At 36.3% G+C, this 18,765-nt stretch overlaps 1 protein-coding gene across 4 annotated transcripts in view; it reads left to right on the forward strand.

The window, feature by feature from the left end:
- GLCE (glucuronic acid epimerase) overlaps positions 1-18,765 on the forward strand; it is an 88,053-nt gene that overhangs the window by 60,510 nt on the left and 8,778 nt on the right. For all 4 annotated transcript variants that reach the window (XM_002753281.6, XM_035259039.3, XM_009005128.5 and 1 more), the window contains 2 exons: positions 11,028-11,626; positions 15,824-16,069. In XM_002753281.6, the coding sequence (XP_002753327.1) occupies positions 11,041-11,626; positions 15,824-16,069 (832 nt within the window). In that variant the 5' untranslated portion in view covers positions 11,028-11,040. The remainder of the gene's footprint in view (positions 1-11,027; positions 11,627-15,823; positions 16,070-18,765) is intronic.

Below are 18,765 nucleotides of genomic sequence, written 5' to 3' on the forward strand. Positions count from 1 at the left end.
TAATCTTACAACTACCTTATAAAGCAGAAAGTATTATGTCAGCTTTACAGATGAGGAAATCGAGATTTGGAAAGGTCAACTAACTTGTCCAAGATAGTCAAGCTTACCAGGTTTCAAATTTAGACCTATCAGACTCAAAAGCTCAGGTTGTCCCCAAAATATACCTTCTCCTTTTCTTTATATAACCTATTTAGTTTTTTATATATTTCATAGTATTTATTACTCAAAAAATAAAACTATAGAAACACATTTATTATAGATTAATTTTACTGTTTTTCTAAAAGTCAAATTTATTAAAGTATAGTGTATATAAAATAAAATGTGCTCCTTTAAAATTTATAGTTGGATGAGTTTTGTTAGATGAATACAGTCATGTAACTACCACCACAACAATCAAACTCTAGAACATTTCCATCTTCAAAAGCCCCTCATCTCTGTCCCTTTATAGTAACTCCCTTCCTGCCACTGCTGATTAACTTTTATCCCTATGATTTTCTTTTTCCAGAATGTCACATAAATGAAATTATATAGTAGGTATGCTTTTGTGTCTGACTTTTTTCCTTAGTGTAATGCTTTTGAGATTCATCCATATTGTTGAAGGTATCAGTATAAGTGCATTGCTGGGTTGTGTTCCATTGTATGGATTAACCACAGTTTATCCAGTCAGCATTTGGTGGACATTAGGGTTGTTTCCAGCTTGGAATTATTATTAATAAACTGCCGTAACCATATGTGTTCATAACCTGTTTAGTTTTTAAATTTCTGGGTTATCATGGCATTCTCTGGTGTGATGTGGCCTCCTGACTAATGAGTTCATGGATTCCTTAGTTTTAGATATTAGATACCTCATTGAAGGCTCTGAGCCCTTTGTTAGAAATTGGAGGTGAATTTGTTAATTGCTTTGAAAATCTGGAGATGACATTTGAGGTACACCTTTAAAAAATTTAGCATGTTGTAATCATAGAAAATATATGAAAAGTGCAGGGAAATGTAGTGTAATGGCAAAAACTGGACTAAGAGAAATTTGGGTTCTGAGCCTATAATTTAGTTTTATTTTCCAGCTGTTATCACTTAATAGATTTTGAGCAAATTGAGACTTAAAAAAATTGGTAACCTCTCTGAAAGAAAAATGGAACTTACATTTCCACATTCTTGAGTATGTATGCTTATCTCATTTGGTCCTCAAGACATCTGTGAGGTACCTGTGAGCTAGACAGTACTAGTGCCCGTTTACTGATGAGCAAACTGTGATTCAGAGAAGCGAAATAACTGGCAGTGGAAGAAAAGCTACTAAGTGATTGAGTTAACAGTTGCTCTATATCAGTTTCCTTATCTGAAAAACGAAGGTGATACCCACTTTGTAGTTATGAGAATTAAGTGGGATTGCATTAATAAGGACTCAAAACTGCTGCTAGTATCTTCCTCTACTCCCCTTTTTATAAAGGTCCTCATTTCCCAGTCTCTTGACCTGCCATTCTGTTAACTCTTAATTACTAAGAGAAATTTATAATATGGATACTAACTCTTATGTTTCTTTAAGGTTACAAAAGATTATGCAATATCTGAAGGCTGGTATATTAAATGTTTCTTTTTATCATAAACATTAGAAAAAACATTAAGTCAAATTGCAAGTAGAATATACGGTATCATTTATTCTACCAGATGATGCTCACATTTTTCTATCAGCATATTCTCTCAATCATTTCTGATATGATGCTTTCTGAATTGCTTTGTGCAGTAGCTCAAAACTGCATTCTATATCAAAAATTATCCTAATAATAACTCATTTAAAAACCAATTTGGGGCCGGGTGCGGTAGCTTATGCCTGTAATCCCAGCACTTTGGGAGGCCAAGGCAGGCGGAACACCTGCGGTCAGGAGTTTGAGACCAGCCTGGCCAACATGATGAAACCCTGTCTCTACTAAAAATATTAAAAAAATCAGCCAAGGGTGGTGATGCATGCCTGTAATCCCAGCTACTCAGGAGGCTGAGCCAGGAGAATCATTTGAACCCGGGAGGCAGAGGTTGCAGTGAGTTGAGATCATGCCACTGCACTCAGCCCAGGCAACAGAGCAAGACTCTTATCTCCAAAAACCAATTTGGGCACTGATTTCTTCCACATACAACTTCTTCTGCGTGGCTAATACTCTGTATCTTATGATTTTTAAAATTGCTATAAGCAGGCTTCTTAATGAACCTTTCACCTTTAGACATTCCAGATTTGTAGGATGACACCAAACATGATAAAAGATGTTTCATAAAAACTGATTGTCAACAACTATTCTATAGGATCTATGCTTGAACCATGCAGAGTAAACACATCATTAAGTTACTTGTTCTTGGCTTTGCTAATGAGTGGAGAAATCTTACACAGCTGGAGAAGCCTGGGACTCCTTTCTGAACTGATTTATTTACATATCATATGCTTAGTTTGACACAATACTTAGAAGCAAGCAGAGGGCTTTTAAAGTTAAGTACCATACAATACTTCAAAGAACATTTTAGCTACACTGTAATTGTTCAGCTTTTCTGGATACAAAGCATCTCTTTCCTGTTAAAAAAAAAATTCCTGTCCCTCTTTCTTATATTATTGCTTTCAATCCTAGAGAAAAGTAAGCTGAGTGTATTTAAAAGTTCTTTTTAAAAACAGATTTTAGTTTCAGAAGTTGATGCATAATGCTAGTAGCTTAAGATTATGTCTGCACAACCAAGGGCAGATCTTTCTGCTCTTATCTAGTTGACGTGAAAGTATGTGGTGATTTGGAGCCAGATAGTATGATACTATGGTCTAATGTAAAGAGCTTACACTTTGAAGCCAGGTAAATCTAGGTTTAAATCCCACTATGTGTGCTCACTAATAATTTTTCTTCAGCAGAGTTAAAAACTACTCAGTTTCTTCAACCATATGTGGGTGATAAAAAATTAACTACAACAAAAAAAACTTCTTAGGGTTCAATTTCAATGACCAAAAGTGTATCTAATGCTTAGCATATATGGTAAAACTACTTGTTCAGTGTTTCTTTTCTCTGTAACCTTCCCCACCCTCCCAAAAAGGAACAACTTCCTTTCTCATTGAAATGATTTTTTTTTAGCCTAAATATGTTTTATTAAGGTTTGAGGATAAATGAGAGTAGCAGGGTTGATCTGTCTATGGAATGCTGATGATGATTTTCATTCAGCACAAGCTCTGGAAGAATAGGTTGCCATACAGGTAAAAACCCAATAAATTAGTTTGAAAATAAACATACATAACTATAAAGATGGTGACAAAATACATGCCTTCACTGTGTCTAAATAAGGCATGTTTGAGTTGAATATCTGAATAGGCATTGATAGAGGGAAATATGTATACCTAATAAAAAATGCTCTACATCTTCAAGGAACTCAATCAAGAGAAAAATACCCACAGAGTCATAATTACTTGCAAACCATACTTGAAGAATTTGTGTAATTGAGATATAGTAAAGGGCTACATAGGGAGAGAGTGATTTATATATTGAGAAACTTCCTGGTGAGATGGTATGATGGAGGCAGTGGGTTTCCTCCCAGGATTTGTTTTCTCCTGAATAATAGAACCCTGTTTTTTCCACTTGACATACAGCTGCCTAGAACAGAAGTACTTTCCAGCTTCCCTTGCAGCTAGAGGTGGGTGACTAAGATTTGACTAATGAAATGTTGGAAATGTGTCAGGCTTGAGGAAAGTCTCATTAGTGTGAATTAGTTCTACTGAGACCTGCTGTTTTGCCCTTCTGCCTTTCTTTTTCTTTCTGGGATACAACACAGACATGATGGCTGAGGCTTCAGTAGCTTTCTTGGGGCATAAGGTGATGTAGAAAGCACCTAGGTCCTTGATAAGCATGTAGCTGCATGTGTGCTCCAGACTGCCTGTTTCTAGATTTATTTTATATGAGTGAAAAATAACAGAGGCAGGAACATAAGATGGTTTATTTCTGGTGTCTGTTACTAATAGCAAAACCTAGTCCTCACAGGCACAGATAGCAGTGTGGAACAAGCATCTGACTCCCTCTAACCCATATCTAGTCACCACTGAAATGTCTATAAATATATCTAAAAATAGCATACCGGCATTGAAAACACCAAAAAGGAAGTGTTCACATACCTGAAATACTGATATCTCAAGAAAAAGTAATAACTACAGTAGATTTCACATATCAAATATGTGAAAAATCTATGAGTTTATATGTTACTTTTGTCAAAGCTCGTTATTTTTGGAGACGAGGGATCCAATTCATTATTTTGAAAATTGATAAGTGGAAGATTTAATCATTAATTCTGCCCTTCCTATACAAACTGTAAACCTCAAAGTAACCAAGTAGTTGGCAAGGACAAGATTTTCCTTATAGAAATATTTTAACTGTACATTAAGAAGGGCTGATTGAATATCACCCACTTTGCAACTTTTAATGAAATAATTATCAATGATTGCTAAAAGTAACATTGGGTGAACTCCTAAAGGATAACTTTGTAATGACTTTCCTCTTCTTTCTGGGCCACAGCACAGACATCGCTGAAGCTTTAGTGGCTTTCTTGGGTCATATAATGGCTTTATAATGGATTAGGCTGAACCTAGGGATTAATCTTAACATCATAAAGAGAGACAATTGAACATTATATATTTCCTAATGAAAATTAACATCTCTATCATGAAGTATTCTTGCTGAAAAATCAAACCCTACTTTTATCTAACCTCTAGATCTCTAGCAACTGACCATGTAGGAAATATTGAGGAGACAGACTCTGAAATAAGATTCTACAACCGTAAAAATACAGGAATGTTGCACTCACTACCGGGGCAAAGGCACATACTCTTGATATAAAAGGTGACTTTGGTGACAAGAAAATTGTAGAAAACTTTTTTTTTAATGCTTGTAGGTTTTTTTAAATTGTGGAGTCTTTGGAGTGAGATGTAGAAAATAAGTTCATAAGGCAGTAGGCTGGGGTGAAAGTGGGGGCTAACTAACAGGGAGGCATACATTAAAAGGGTGTTCAATATTAACAAGTAAGGCCTATAGGATGGAAACTAAAAAATGCAATATCCAAATAAGAAACAATAAAATGAAACCTAAATATGCAGTATATAAATTTCACTGCACCAGAAGCAACAGGGAGTAGATTAGAAAATTGAATTCATGATACAGACTACAAGTTTGAGAAGCTCTCCCAAAATGCAGAGAAAAGAGGGAGAAGAGATGAAAAAAGAAAATTTGAAGAAAAAGATAATAGATATAAAGGATAGAGTACAGAGATTCAATATATACAATTGAGATTTTGGAAGAGACCAGAATAAATTCAACAATTATTGAATACACTACGGGATAAAAACGTTTCTGAGATGAAGGATGTCTTGAGCCTGCAATTCAAACAGGCTTGTTGCCAAACACCAGGAAAAATTAATGAAAATAGCTGAACCACTAAATCTATTCTGGTGAAACTTTGTACCTTCACTTGTTAAAGTCATCATCGTCATCATGATCATCATCATCATCGGTCATCCAGGAAGGTAGAAAAACAAGAAAACATACAAGTTGTTCACAAGGGGAGAAAATGTGGACTAGCTCTAGATTGATGGTTCTTACAATGAAACATCAGCTTATTCTTAACAATGAAACATCGGCTTGTTCTTACCATTAAACAGTTGAGCAGTGTATACAGAGTTCTGTAGGCAATTTGGACCCCAAAATTCTTTATTCAGCCAAGTTGTTTGATGAAGAAGCAACACATATTTTCAATTCTGCAAGACTTCAATATATATACCACCCACCTACCCTTCCAAAAGAATTATTTCTAAACATACTGTAGCTAACTGAGACATTCTTCAACATACAGGCAAAAGGCAAAACTTACAAATTTTTTCCAAGCATGACTTTAGGGTTTAGCTAACTCCTGAATCACTGCCTTGTAAATTGATTCAAGAGCTAACTAAAGTCATTCTCACTGGAGCATAAAGTAATTATTCTGTAAGAATCAATATGCTAATGACCTTAATTTTCAGAATTGCCCAGGATAGTTCTGAGTTTGGGCAGCATGTATGTTTCCACTTGAACATAGTACCTATTTAATGCATATGGTATATTACAGTGATTCTCAAAGTGTGATCCCCTGACCAGGAGGATAGGTTTTACTGCAACTTGGTAGAAAAGCAGGTTCTTAGGTCTCTACCTAGATTTCGTAAATCAGAAACTGTGGAGTTTGGGAACAGCAATCTATGTTTGAACAAGCCTTCTAGGTAATTCTGATGCCCAGTGAAATTTTAGAACCAGTTATATTGGTTCTCAAAACCAAATTAATCATCAGAATCACTTGTGAAGGCTTTGAAACATCTTTTCTCAGCCCAGATGAGACTTAATAATCTGGATTTGGAAATCACTGATCTGATAAAGCTTAGAACCAAAAGACCTAAATTCTATTCTTCGTGCCACCTTATCAGTTTGGACATGCTGTTTAATATCACCGAACCTCAGTATTTTCTGTTGTAAAATAGCACTCACTTTCCTGACTATTTCATTGGATTGTTACAGAAATTTTTTAAAAATTTTTTATTGCATTTTAGGTTTTGGGGTACATGTGCAGAACATGCAAGACAGTTGCATAGGTACACACATGGCAGTGTGTTTTGCTTTCTTTCTCCCCTTCACCCACATTTGGCATTTCTCCCCAGGCTATCCCTCCCCGGCTCCCCCCTCTGCTGGCCCTCCCCTTTTCCCCCCAATAGACCCCAGTGTTTAGTACTCGCCTCCCTGTGTCCATGTGTTCTCATTTTTCATCACCCGCTTATGAGTGAGAATATGCGGTATTTCATTTTCTGTTCTTGTGTCAGTTTGCTGAGAATGATGTTCTCCAGATTCATCCATGTCCCTACAAACGACACGAACTCATCATGTCTGATTGCTGCATAATATTCCATGGTGTATATGTGCCACATTTTCCCTGTCCAGTCTATCATCAATGGGCATTTGGGTTGGTTCCAGGTCTTTGCTATTGTAAACAGTGCTGCAATGAACATTCGTGTGCATGTGTCCTTATAGTAGAACGATTTATAGTCCTTTGGATATATACCCAGTAATACCCATCAGCTCAGAAGATTATATAAATTTTTTGTTGGGTTTCTCCTTTTAAAATATTATTGTAGATTCATGGATTTGTATTGCTTCAGTGTGTTTCAGTCTGCTTTTTGACACCCTAGATTTTGATCTCACTGGTACTTGAAAATTTGTTTTCTGGTGTGGCAAGGTATTCCATCCCTAGTCCTGGGCTTACTCATTTCTTTAAGAAGCCCTGAGTGTCTTTAATAACGAATGGCATCAGACAGTAAAACCTGGACATAGGGATTATTGAAAGTTTTTAAATTGGATTTTTCTTTACTTTCCCATCATGTGGTTTGTCATATTGGTAGCTCTGTTAGTCTGTTCTTGCATTGCTATAAAGGAATACCTGAGACTGGGTAATGTATTTTTTTTTTAAAAAAAGGTTTAATTGGCTCACAATTCCGCAGGCTATACAAACATGGTGCCAGCATCTGCTCAGCTTCTGGGGAGGCCTCACAGAACTTTTACTCATGACAAAAGGCAAAGCAAGAGCAGGCAGGTCACATGGCCAGGGCAGAAGCCAAGGAAGTGTAAGCAAGGTACCACATACTTTTAAACAACCAGATCTCATGTGAACTCATTCATCACCAAAGGGATGGCACTAAGGCAGTCAAGAAGGATGCACCCCCGATGATCCAGACACCCCCCAACCAGATCTCACTTCCAACACTGAGGATTACATTTCAATATGACATTTGGGTGGGGACAAATATCCAAACTATATCAGCAGCTTTGCTCCATAAGCAAGGTTACTGTCATTCGAGTAGTGGAGGAAGGATGCTTCTCAAAGATAGGATAAAAAGCTTTCTGTTTCTATTTTAATTGGTTAAAATGTTAGGCATAGCTGACAGATTACTCAGCTGTTGACATATAAGTGTTTTTAATGAAGGATTTAAAAAAAATAAACACCATTTAGTGTTATCAGTTTGCCCCCACTACAATATAAGGAAATCCTCAATTTATATGACTTCTAAAGTTTTGCTTGTTACACACTTTGATTTTTTTTTTAGCATTCAACACATTTTCTCATAGTAATGCAGATGATGAAATGAATTATTCTCAATTAATAGGGTTAAAAATATATTACTGGGTTTTCAGCTCTTAAAATCTGTATTCACCTCCTTTACCTTCTGATGCCCCACCAAAATAAAATGTCTAAAAATGAGAAATGAAGAAACCAGTAAGAGTAAATAGAAGGACAATCCAAAGATGATAGTTGAACAGATTTCAGGATCTCTATTTGAGTACCAGTAGGCCCAACTATACCCTTTCCTTCCCTCCTTATACCTTTCTCACCCCTGCACTTGGATACAGATAGCTGGCAAGAATCCCATGCAAACAGTAGGCAGATTTTCTTTAGAGAGCATGAGAAAGACGAAGGCTTCTAAAGTGAGTGCTATGTTCATGTAACAAAAGAGAAAACACCATCTTCTTTCTGGCATTTGAAAGGTCTGCTGGCTACCCACCCACTCACCCTGTAGGAATACTGCCAGTCAACTTATGTCCAGCCCACACAGAGCTCCCTCTTTTTATCCCCTCCAGGGGAATAATATAGCTAAAATCAGACTATCTTCAAAATAACACAGGAAATCTATGTTGGCTAATGAGTCATTCTCTCTTAAATGTGAATGAGTAACCAACGATCATCAGGCATGGTGGAAAGAACTAATGGCACGAAAGACTAAATAACCAGGAAAATTGCCAGTGTAAAAAGTAAAACTAATCAGAAGGAACTTTATTTTTTAAAAAAAGAAGAAGTCATCTAATATATTCAGAGATCCAAGAAGCTACTATATCCATTAAACAAGAATAGGAGGACACAAGTTTTTTGGTTGCAGGGACACACCAAGCGCTGAAATAGGGAATCAAACATGACACTGTGACATATCTCAAAACTGCAGAATTTCTAGGATAAACAAAGACCCAGAAATAAATCACACACATAGTAACAAGAGGCTGAAATCAAAACCCTAATTAATAACTCCTAATGATTTAAGACAGTAAAGTATTGCCTACAACATTTAGAAAGAAAATAATATACAACTATTAATCAAGGGTAAGAACAGAATACAGTTGTTTTCAGACACAGAAGGGCGCAAAGTTTGCTTCCTTTGGAAGTAAAAGAAATGAATGAATTACACATTCACCACCAACTTCTTGAGAAACAGAAATTTAGCACTTGATTTTAAAAAATATCTCATTGATGCCAAAAGGATTGAGGAGAAAATGAGAAGGGAGGATTAAAAACAATAAAATTAGTCGTTGATTCACACCATATGATGAATCACAGAGCTATTGTAGCAAACGGCAGTGAAACTACTCCCTTTACTCTCAGCAGGCTGAAATGTATCTTATATTATACATAGAACTATTCATAATTTCCCATGTTTCCCAATCATCCCAGCAATAGGTGACCCAGGACTACTTGCACTGTGATCACAACAAGCTGATACACCCTATGACCAGAAGGAGTGACAGCATCAGATTTTCCTCCCATCAGGACTGGAATGACATGATCTGACTTAAATTTAAGAGCATCATTCTGACTGCTGTATTGAGGGTGGAGTAGTAGGGTAAGGGTAGAAGGAGAGAAACCAGTTTGAATATCCCATCTGTGTTCCAGGTAAAAGATGACAGTGGTTTCTGACTTGGTAGTAACAATGTAGTTGGTTAAAAGAGGTCAGATTCTGGGTATAGTTTGATGGTAGAGCCAACAGAATTTCCTGATGTATTGGATATTGAGTGAATAAGAAATAATCAAGATTTTTAGCCTGAGCAGTAGGAAGGGAGGAACAGATTAAGGAAGACATTGGGAGTTAAGTTTTGGATGTTATTTCAGAAATTTATTTGGCCTCCAAATAAAGATATATGTATTTGGCTATATATATATATCCAAAGATATATGTATCTGAATATATGTATCCAGCTCTGAAGAAAGGTCTGGCCTGATGAGAGAATTTGGGGATAGTCAGCCTGGTATTTAAAGGCATGAGGTTGGGTGAGATCAAAGTGAACAGAGATAAAGAAGTCAAAAGACTGGGACCCTAAAGTATTCGTACATTTAAGAAGTAGGGAGATGAAAAGGAAGACTCAAAGATGACTGAGGAAGAACAGCCAGTGAGATAATAGGAGAACCAAGAGAGAATGGTGCCCTAGAAACCATGGGAAGAAAATGTTTCAATAAGGAAAAAATCATTGACTATTTTATGCCATTAAGAGGTCAAGTAGGATGAGCACTAAAAATTCACTGTGGGATTTAGCAACATGGATGTTGGTGTTTTCCTTGAAAAGTCTGCCATGTTTTTTCAGATAGCTACTAAGATGTTAGGACATAAATGTTTGTACATAGGTAGTTATTTGGCCCTAACTATTTAATAAATGAAACTACAGGTTGAGCATCCCAAGTTCAGAAATCCAAAATAAAAAATGCTTCAAAATCAAAACCTTTTTGAGCATCAACATGATGTTCTAAGGAAATACTCAGAAAAGCATTTCAGAGTTTAGATTTGGGGTGCTGAACTGTTAAGCTTAATACAGATATTCCCAAATCTGAAAAAATTCCAGAATCTAAAACCCTTCTGGTCCCAAGCATTTTTGGTACAGCATACTCAAACTGTATTAGCTATTTCTTTTGGCCTAGGGGGCATTGTGAAAAATTACTGAGATACCAGGAGAGCCACAAACTCAGAAACTTTGAACATCTCTGCTTTAGAAGCTTATTCTAAGGATTTCACCAAAAAGAGGAAGCACCTCTTACCTTTTCTTTGTGTGTTGAAAAGTTTGAGTTAGCAATTTTTAATTTGATCCAAAACTGACCTAATACAGTCGCTCAACATTAAAAAAAAAGCAACAAAAAACCTTTATCCTATAAAATGTCAGTAGTACATCTTTATATGACTTTTTTTCTTCTTGCCTCCCTAGGTATGCTCTGAATATGCGTTGCTTGGCAGCTCGGGTCAACTATAAGACTTTGATTATTATCTGCGCACTCTTCACTCTGGTCACAGTACTTTTGTGGAATAAGTGTTCCAGCGACAAAGCGATCCAGTTTCCACGGCATTTGAGTAGTGGCTTCCGAGTGGATGGATTAGAAAAACGGGCAGCAGCATCTGAGAGTAACAGCTATGCGAACCACATGGCCAAACAACAGTCTGAGGAAGCATTCCCTCAGGAACAGCAGAAAGCACCCCCTGTTGTTGGGGGCTTCAATAGCAATGTGGGAAGTAAGGTGTTAGGGCTCAAATATGAAGAAATTGACTGTCTCATAAATGATGAACACACAATTAAAGGGAGACGAGAGGGGACCGAAGTCTTTCTTCCTTTCACTTGGGTTGAGAAATATTTTGATGTTTATGGAAAAGTGGTTCAGTATGATGGCTATGATCGGTTTGAATTCTCTCATAGCTATTCCAAAGTCTATGCACAGAGAGCCCCCTATCACCCCGATGGTGTGTTTATGTCTTTTGAAGGCTACAATGTGGAAGTCCGAGACAGAGTCAAGTGCATAAGTGGGGTTGAAGGTTGGTATCTGTCTGCTTCACTTGCATTTTTCAAGCATGATTGTGTTGAGGAATAAGAAAATGTTGTTAATTATACAACAAGTACCTAGCTTACTGTCAAAAGACCTTTCATCACTCTAATTTAGCAGGGAGGAACAGGTTAAGTCTGAACCTAGGGCAACTTTTTAGATGCTATGACTTAAGGGCTGCAATGAGACTACCTGAGCAAATAGAATTATTTTATTAACTTAACTCAGAATCTAAAATTCTCACCAGTAAGGTAAAGCACGCCTCTCCAGAATTTTGCGTTAGAATATATAGCTAGAATCCTATGAAAGATGGGAAAAGGAGAGAGACCATCTAGTGGATCCATCAATGTACCAGTGCAGTCTCGTTACCTAATTAGCTAGGTGTCATCTCTGGAAGGAGGTTTCAAGTCTTCGAAACAAGATAATACATAGATGCTTTTTCTCTGAACTTATGCTGAACTCCTATAGTCTATCAGACACTGTTTTTCATTGTCTTTGAAACCTGGGGCAGTAAGGGTTCCTTGTGGATACAATTAATATGCTTTGGAATTTGCTTTTCAAACCAAAAAGCCAAATTCAATTTGGCTTTAATAAGCTTAATATGTTTTGAGATTTCTTGGTTTGGGTTTTATTTTCCTCATTTTGTTATAAAGTGATTTAAGATCTTAATATTTTAAAATCTGTATTGAAACTAGCTTTTAACTAAATATATTTTTTTACTCTGGAAAGTAGTTTGTGCTCACTTGGTGACCATGTGGATGTTTTCAGACTCCCACAGACCAAAGGATTATAGCCCACCCATGTCTGTGAAGTTAATGGTGTATTTATTCATCAAATTGGAAGTTGGAATTTACATATTCTGATGCAGGAGTTTTTTCCTTTGTTTTTACTACTTATATAAATTTTTCATAATATATTTTTCTCTTTCTTTGGGACAGAATCTTGCTCTGTCACCTAGGCCTGTAGTGACACTGTCATGGTTCACTGCAGTCTAGATCTCCCAGGCTCAAATGATCCTCCCATCTCAGCCTCCCAAGTAGCTGGGACCATAGGGATGCTCCACCATGCCCGGCTAATTTTTTTTAATTTATTTTTTGTAAAGACAGTGTCTCACTGTGTTGTCCAGGCTTGTCTCGAATTCCTGAACTCAAGCAATCCTCCTGCCTTACCCTCCTAAAGTGCTGGAATTACAGACATGAGGCACTGTTCCTGGCCAGTATCTTTACCAAATGTTTAGAAAAGAGAAGCAGATTCACCTATACTCTTCACCTCAATATAATTATTATTATTTTTGTATATTCTCTGGAGGTCTTTGTACTTAGACATATGTATTAGCATAATTGTAATGATATTTGCTATACAGTGATTCAGGAGAGTAATAGAGATTTCAAAGATATTCTTGGTCAAGCCTTTTTTCCAGCAATTCTTTTAATGCATAAAAGTAATAGGTGCCTAGATTCTAAAATAAAAAAGTAAAAAGTACCCATAACCATTATTAATATTTTGATTTTTTTCCTAATCTTTTTATTGTTGTAAAAATATATTTTTGTTTATTTTAAGTTCAGGAGTACATGTGCAGGTTTGTTATATAGGTAAATTCATGTCATGGAGGTTGGTTTTACAGATTATTTTGTGTCCTCTATGTGTCCATGTGTTCTCATCATTTAGCTCTCATTTAGAAGCAAGAACATGCAGTATTTGGTTTTCCATTCCTGCGTTGGTTTGCTAAGGATAATGGCCTCCAGCTCCATCCGTATTTCTGCAAAGAACATGATCTCTTTCTTTTTTATTGCTGCAGATCATACTGTATGGTCAATCTTGTATTCTGATATTTTCTACCTAACATGCTATGACTATTTCCCCTTATAGAATATTTATTGAACATTTTAATAACTAATATTTGTGGTAAGGGCATGCTATGCATGATATACATAATGTATAAGACCCCTTCTCTTTAGTTGTATACTTAGGTCATTTCCAGGTTTTATATGTTTTTTAATTAATGTTTTATTTTTAATTTTTGTGGGTACATAGTAGGTATATGTATTTATGGGTATATGAGATTTTTTTTATATAGGCATGCAATGTGTAATAATCATCACCTCAGGGTTAATGGGGTATCCATCACCTCAAGCATTTATCCTTTCTTTCTATTACAAACAATGCAGTTATATTCTTTTAGTTACTTTTAAATGTATAATAAATAAGGATCGAGAGAATAAAATCTGATATTTGATAGCACAAAGGGACTACATTTCCATTTTTTTTTTTGCTATTATAAATCTTACAGATTTTCATGGTTGATCTTTATTTGATATTTTAATTTTATTCTCAGTGTAGTACATTCCTATTCTGAGAATATAATTAACTGCCACGTCAAATAAACTGCCAATCCTTCTAACTGCTTTTCCAGCTGTTTTTCAGAAAGGTAGAACTTGCTCATATTTCCAGTAGCAGAGTATGAGGGTGCCCTTGTCAGCCAACTCTTGCCATCGTGGAACATTTTTTTTTCATCTGTTGGTTACAAAGGGATATTATAATTTTCTCTCTTTAACAACTAGTGAGGTCAGATATCTTTTTCTTATGCTTTTTGCCATATTTTCATGTTCTTTACCTCTTTTTCTAATGTGATAAGTGGAGTTTTTAAAAAACGTATTTGTGTGAACTTATATAGTAATGGTAGCAATACTCCAAAGATATTTCTTCAATTCGGTTGTCTTTTTATTTTACATATGATTTGTTGGTTTTAGAAGTTTTTAGTTCCATTTACTAAACTTATGGGGTGTTTTTGGGTCTTTGTACCTCTTTATGCTTAGAAAAGCACTTGCCACACCAGATTATGATTAGCTTTTCACCTGTAGTTTCTTCTTTTTTTTTTTTCTTTTTTTTCAATTTGAATTGCAGGCAGAGGGGATCCCCCTTTTGGAGGAAAGATAGAAATGTTAAAAAGCTTATCTGTAGCCTTCCCTAATTCTGTAAACATTGTTTTGAAACTACAACAAAACACATAAAATTTTGTAGATTCCCAGTCTCTGCTGTGCTTATCAGATTCTTAGTAATTTTAAAACTACACATAATTTATCTCTCAATACATATGTGATTCAACAATACAATATTGTGTAACTGTAGTGTTTGTAGCTCCTGTCTAGAAAATTACTAAGATAAACACTAATACCAAACATTTAAAAGTTGTACTTAGAACTTTACAAAAGGTAATCCCATTAATGAATTATTTCAAGAATATGTGGTTAAATATACAACCTAAATTCACGTTTTAAAAAACACTTCTTATTCTTAAGAATTACATTATAACAGGAAAGATAGGAAAAAGAATTTTAAGCTGTGTTTATATTTTAATTTGCCAAATCACAACTGGCTTCTTTTTTTTTTTTTGAGACTGAGTCTCGCTCGGTCACCCAGGCTGGAGTGCAGTGGTGTGATCTCAGTTCACTGCAACCTCCGCCGCCTGGATTCAATCGATTCTTCTGTGTCAGCCTACTGAGTAGCTGGGATTACAGGCTCCTGCCACCACACCCACCTAATTTTTGTATTTTAGTAGAGACAGGGTTTCACTGTGTTGCCCAGGCTGGTCTTGAACCTCTGAGTTCAGGCAATCCATCCACCTCAGCCTCCCAAAGTGCTAGGATTACAGGTGTGAGCCACCAAGCCCAGCCACAACTGGATCCTTAAGCAAATACTTAAACCATGAGATGACATACTTTGTAGATCATACTTTGACATTGGAGGAAAAGATGAGTGTGTAGTAACTTGATAAGTATAAATGTTTAAGAAAGTTCCAGGATTAATATTGAAAATAGAACTGTGATGACATTAACTACATACATCTAGATAGTGCAGAATTTGAATGTATGAAACATGACATCTGTAGCCATGAGCAAAAGTAACTCACATAAGAAGTCAGTCCTTAAAAGGTAATTTATAGCATTGCAGTCACTGTTTGTTAACAAATAATGAATGAGAGTGAATGAATACTTACTTAATTTTTGTTTTTCATATCTGGTTAATTTGGTACTAGATCTCGTCATTATGAGAGCAGTATTATCAGGAAGTTCAAAACATCCTGATAACCCTGTAAGATTCCCCAGAAGTAAATCAGCGAGGAGTGTTATTAGGAATACGCTTGTAAATGTCTGGATATGATTATTCACTTTGTTTCTTTATTTTATAGGTGTACCATTATCTACACAATGGGGACCTCAAGGCTATTTCTATCCAATCCAGATTGCACAGTATGGGTTAAGTCATTACAGCAAGAATCTAACTGAGAAACCTCCTCACATAGAGGTATATGAAACAGCAGAAGACAGAGACAAAAACAGCAAGCCTAATGACTGGACTGTGCCGAAGGGCTGCTTTATGGCTAATGTGGCTGATAAGTCTAGATTAACCAATGTCAAACAGTTTATTGCACCAGGTAAGTTATATATTATGTGTGCCTGCTAATGTTATGTTGATTTGGGGGACCCTGATGTTCCCTTAAATTTTTGATATGGTTTAAAAAAAAAACCATTAAGCAGACCCCTTATATTACATATATAAAGCAACAAATGGTGTCACCCCAATAAAATCCCTAAAAAAGATACAGCTAAAATGTCAGGGTTATACAAAGGAATATTTACTATGTAAAGAGCCAAGCCATAGATTGAATGTTAAGCTCCAGAATACTGTAAAATGTGTATCTGCCTCCAGGGGTCTATATCCAATAGGAATGAAGTTCCTCCATTTAATATTTCAGTCCAGTGTAGTTTCATTTTTAAACTTTTGCAGTAAATAGAATGGTTTCAAAGCCATCCTTTCCTTTGATTATTTTTTGCCAATAGCTTTTAATTTTTTCAGAATAATATATCATTAGTGAAGAGGCCTGTTTCCCATATTGGATTTTGTTAATGTACTAGATTATCTCAAACTTCATGTAAAACCATTTTCCTTAATAAAATAATTTACAAAATCAAATTAACTTTATATAACATTTCCCCTTTTACTAAGTCTCATTAATTAGAATGTAACGCATTTTCCTGTGCTAATCAATATTGATGAGAATTAATGAGTCCGTTACTTAAGAAGACAATGAAATAATTTTAGTTAGCACCTCAGACTTAATTCTCTATGGGGTAATGTTGTCAAGTACAGAATTTGTTCCACCATTCCACCAACCTTGCAGTTGATAAATAAAAAGAGAGGAAAGGTTATAAGACTCTTTTGTATTTTCTCCTTGTTCTTCATTGATGATTGTATAATTTACAGACCCTGAAAGCCACAATACAAGCCTACTCATTCTAGATAGCCTTAAGTAATGGATTTTTGAGTACTGAATGCAGTGCAAAATAATGGGTGACCTTTAATTTTTATTCTGTGACTAGAACTCCTTTTCTCCCATGGCATTCTGTGATATTCTGGTACCTACAGCATCTTTGCTTATTATAAAACAACAGGTTTAGCTGAGTGAGAAGGTGCAAGGAAATTTAAGAATATTAACTTGTGATACCTAAGAGGTTATTGTAACAGGAAATGATTAGACTATGCAAAAGAACTTCTGGATACACTCAAACTTATTTTTGTGATAGTTAATGATGGTTGTCTAGATTAGGGTAGAATCAACAGCCCTCACCTTGATCTTCTTGAGTGTCTGGATGGTTTTCTAGGACAGTCTTTTGAACTCTCTTCTATTTAAAGCAATAGATTTCATTGTGCAGTTTTGAGTGCTTTGAGTAATACGCTAAAAGATAGGTTCCCACATCTTAAGTGAAGGATCCTCACCTTAGGCCCTCATTCTGTAGCCAATAGCTGGAGATAAAACTACCTCCTAGGCCAGGCGCGGTGACTCACGCCTGTAATCCCAGCACTTTGGGAGGCCGAGGTGGGTGGATCACGAGGTCAAGAGATCGAGACCATCCTGGTCAACATGGTGAAACCCCGTCTCTACTAAAAATACAAAAAATTAGCTGGGCACGGTGGCGCGTGCCTGTAATCCCAGCTACTCAGGAGGCTGAGGCAGGAGAATTGCCTGAACCCAGGAAGCGGAGGTTGCGGTGAGCCGAGATCGCACCATTGCACTCCAGTCTGGGTAACAAGAGCAAAACTCCGTCTAAAAAAAAACTACCTCCTAAGATGGTTTTAAGTATATAGAGGAGAGCACTCTATCTGTAACAGCTACTCTGTGAGTGGGACATAGCTATTCTAAGTTGGAGCTCCCTGTTGGTGGAAGTGTGCTAGCTGGAAATGGGATGCACACTTGGATAATCCTGTGTGTGCATGTACAGGTTGAGTAACCCTTATGTGAAATGCTTGGGAGTAGAAGTGTTTCAGATTTTGGAATATTTAGATATACATAATAGGATCCTGGGGATGGGACCCAGGTTTAAACACAGGATTCTTTTATATTTCATATGCTGTACACATAGCCTGAGGGTGACTTTTTATAATATTTTTAATAATATATGTGACCCATCATGAGGGCAGATGTTGAATTTTCCACCTGTGGCATCATGTTAGCTTTCAAAAAGTTTTGGATTTTATAGCATTTCAGATTTCTGATTTTTGAACTAAGGATGCTCAACCTGCAGTTGCCTACTATAAGAGTATGAGGGAAGGTAAGGTGGAGTTACATGGGAGTTATTGCCCAGAACAGAGCAGGAGAAGGGAATCAAAGAGGTGAGGCTGTTTTATTGAAGCACAGGTATGAGAAATGAGTCTTTGGGGAGGATATAGACCTTATGGGAGATAAATTCAGAGAACCACCATTAAGAGGAAATTGGAACTTGTACATAAAAGCATAGGCCTAAGTCAGTTGAGACCCTGGAGGACCACAAGCTGAATGCTGTTGGCCCTTTTTTTTCTTACTTGGCCTTGAATTTTTTTTCTGAAAGGGGATAAAATCGAAGGGTAAAGAGTCATGTAATATGGTTCTGCAGCATATTTTTGTTGTTTTATTTGTTGAATAATGTTTTATTCCTTTTTCTAATTTTAAAATGGAATAATTGACACACTAGGCCTGTCCTACTCTATGAAATTAAATTAGCTTTCCCTTCCCCAAGCCCTCTTTTTATTTGATTTCCATGACCTCACTTTCTCCTATCTCTGTAGCCATTCTTGCTCAGGCTTCTTGGGAGC

Source organism: Callithrix jacchus, chromosome 8 (genome assembly GCF_049354715.1).
Source record: "Callithrix jacchus isolate 240 chromosome 8, calJac240_pri, whole genome shotgun sequence".
In the NCBI taxonomy this organism is placed as follows: Eukaryota; Metazoa; Chordata; class Mammalia; order Primates; family Cebidae; genus Callithrix; species Callithrix jacchus.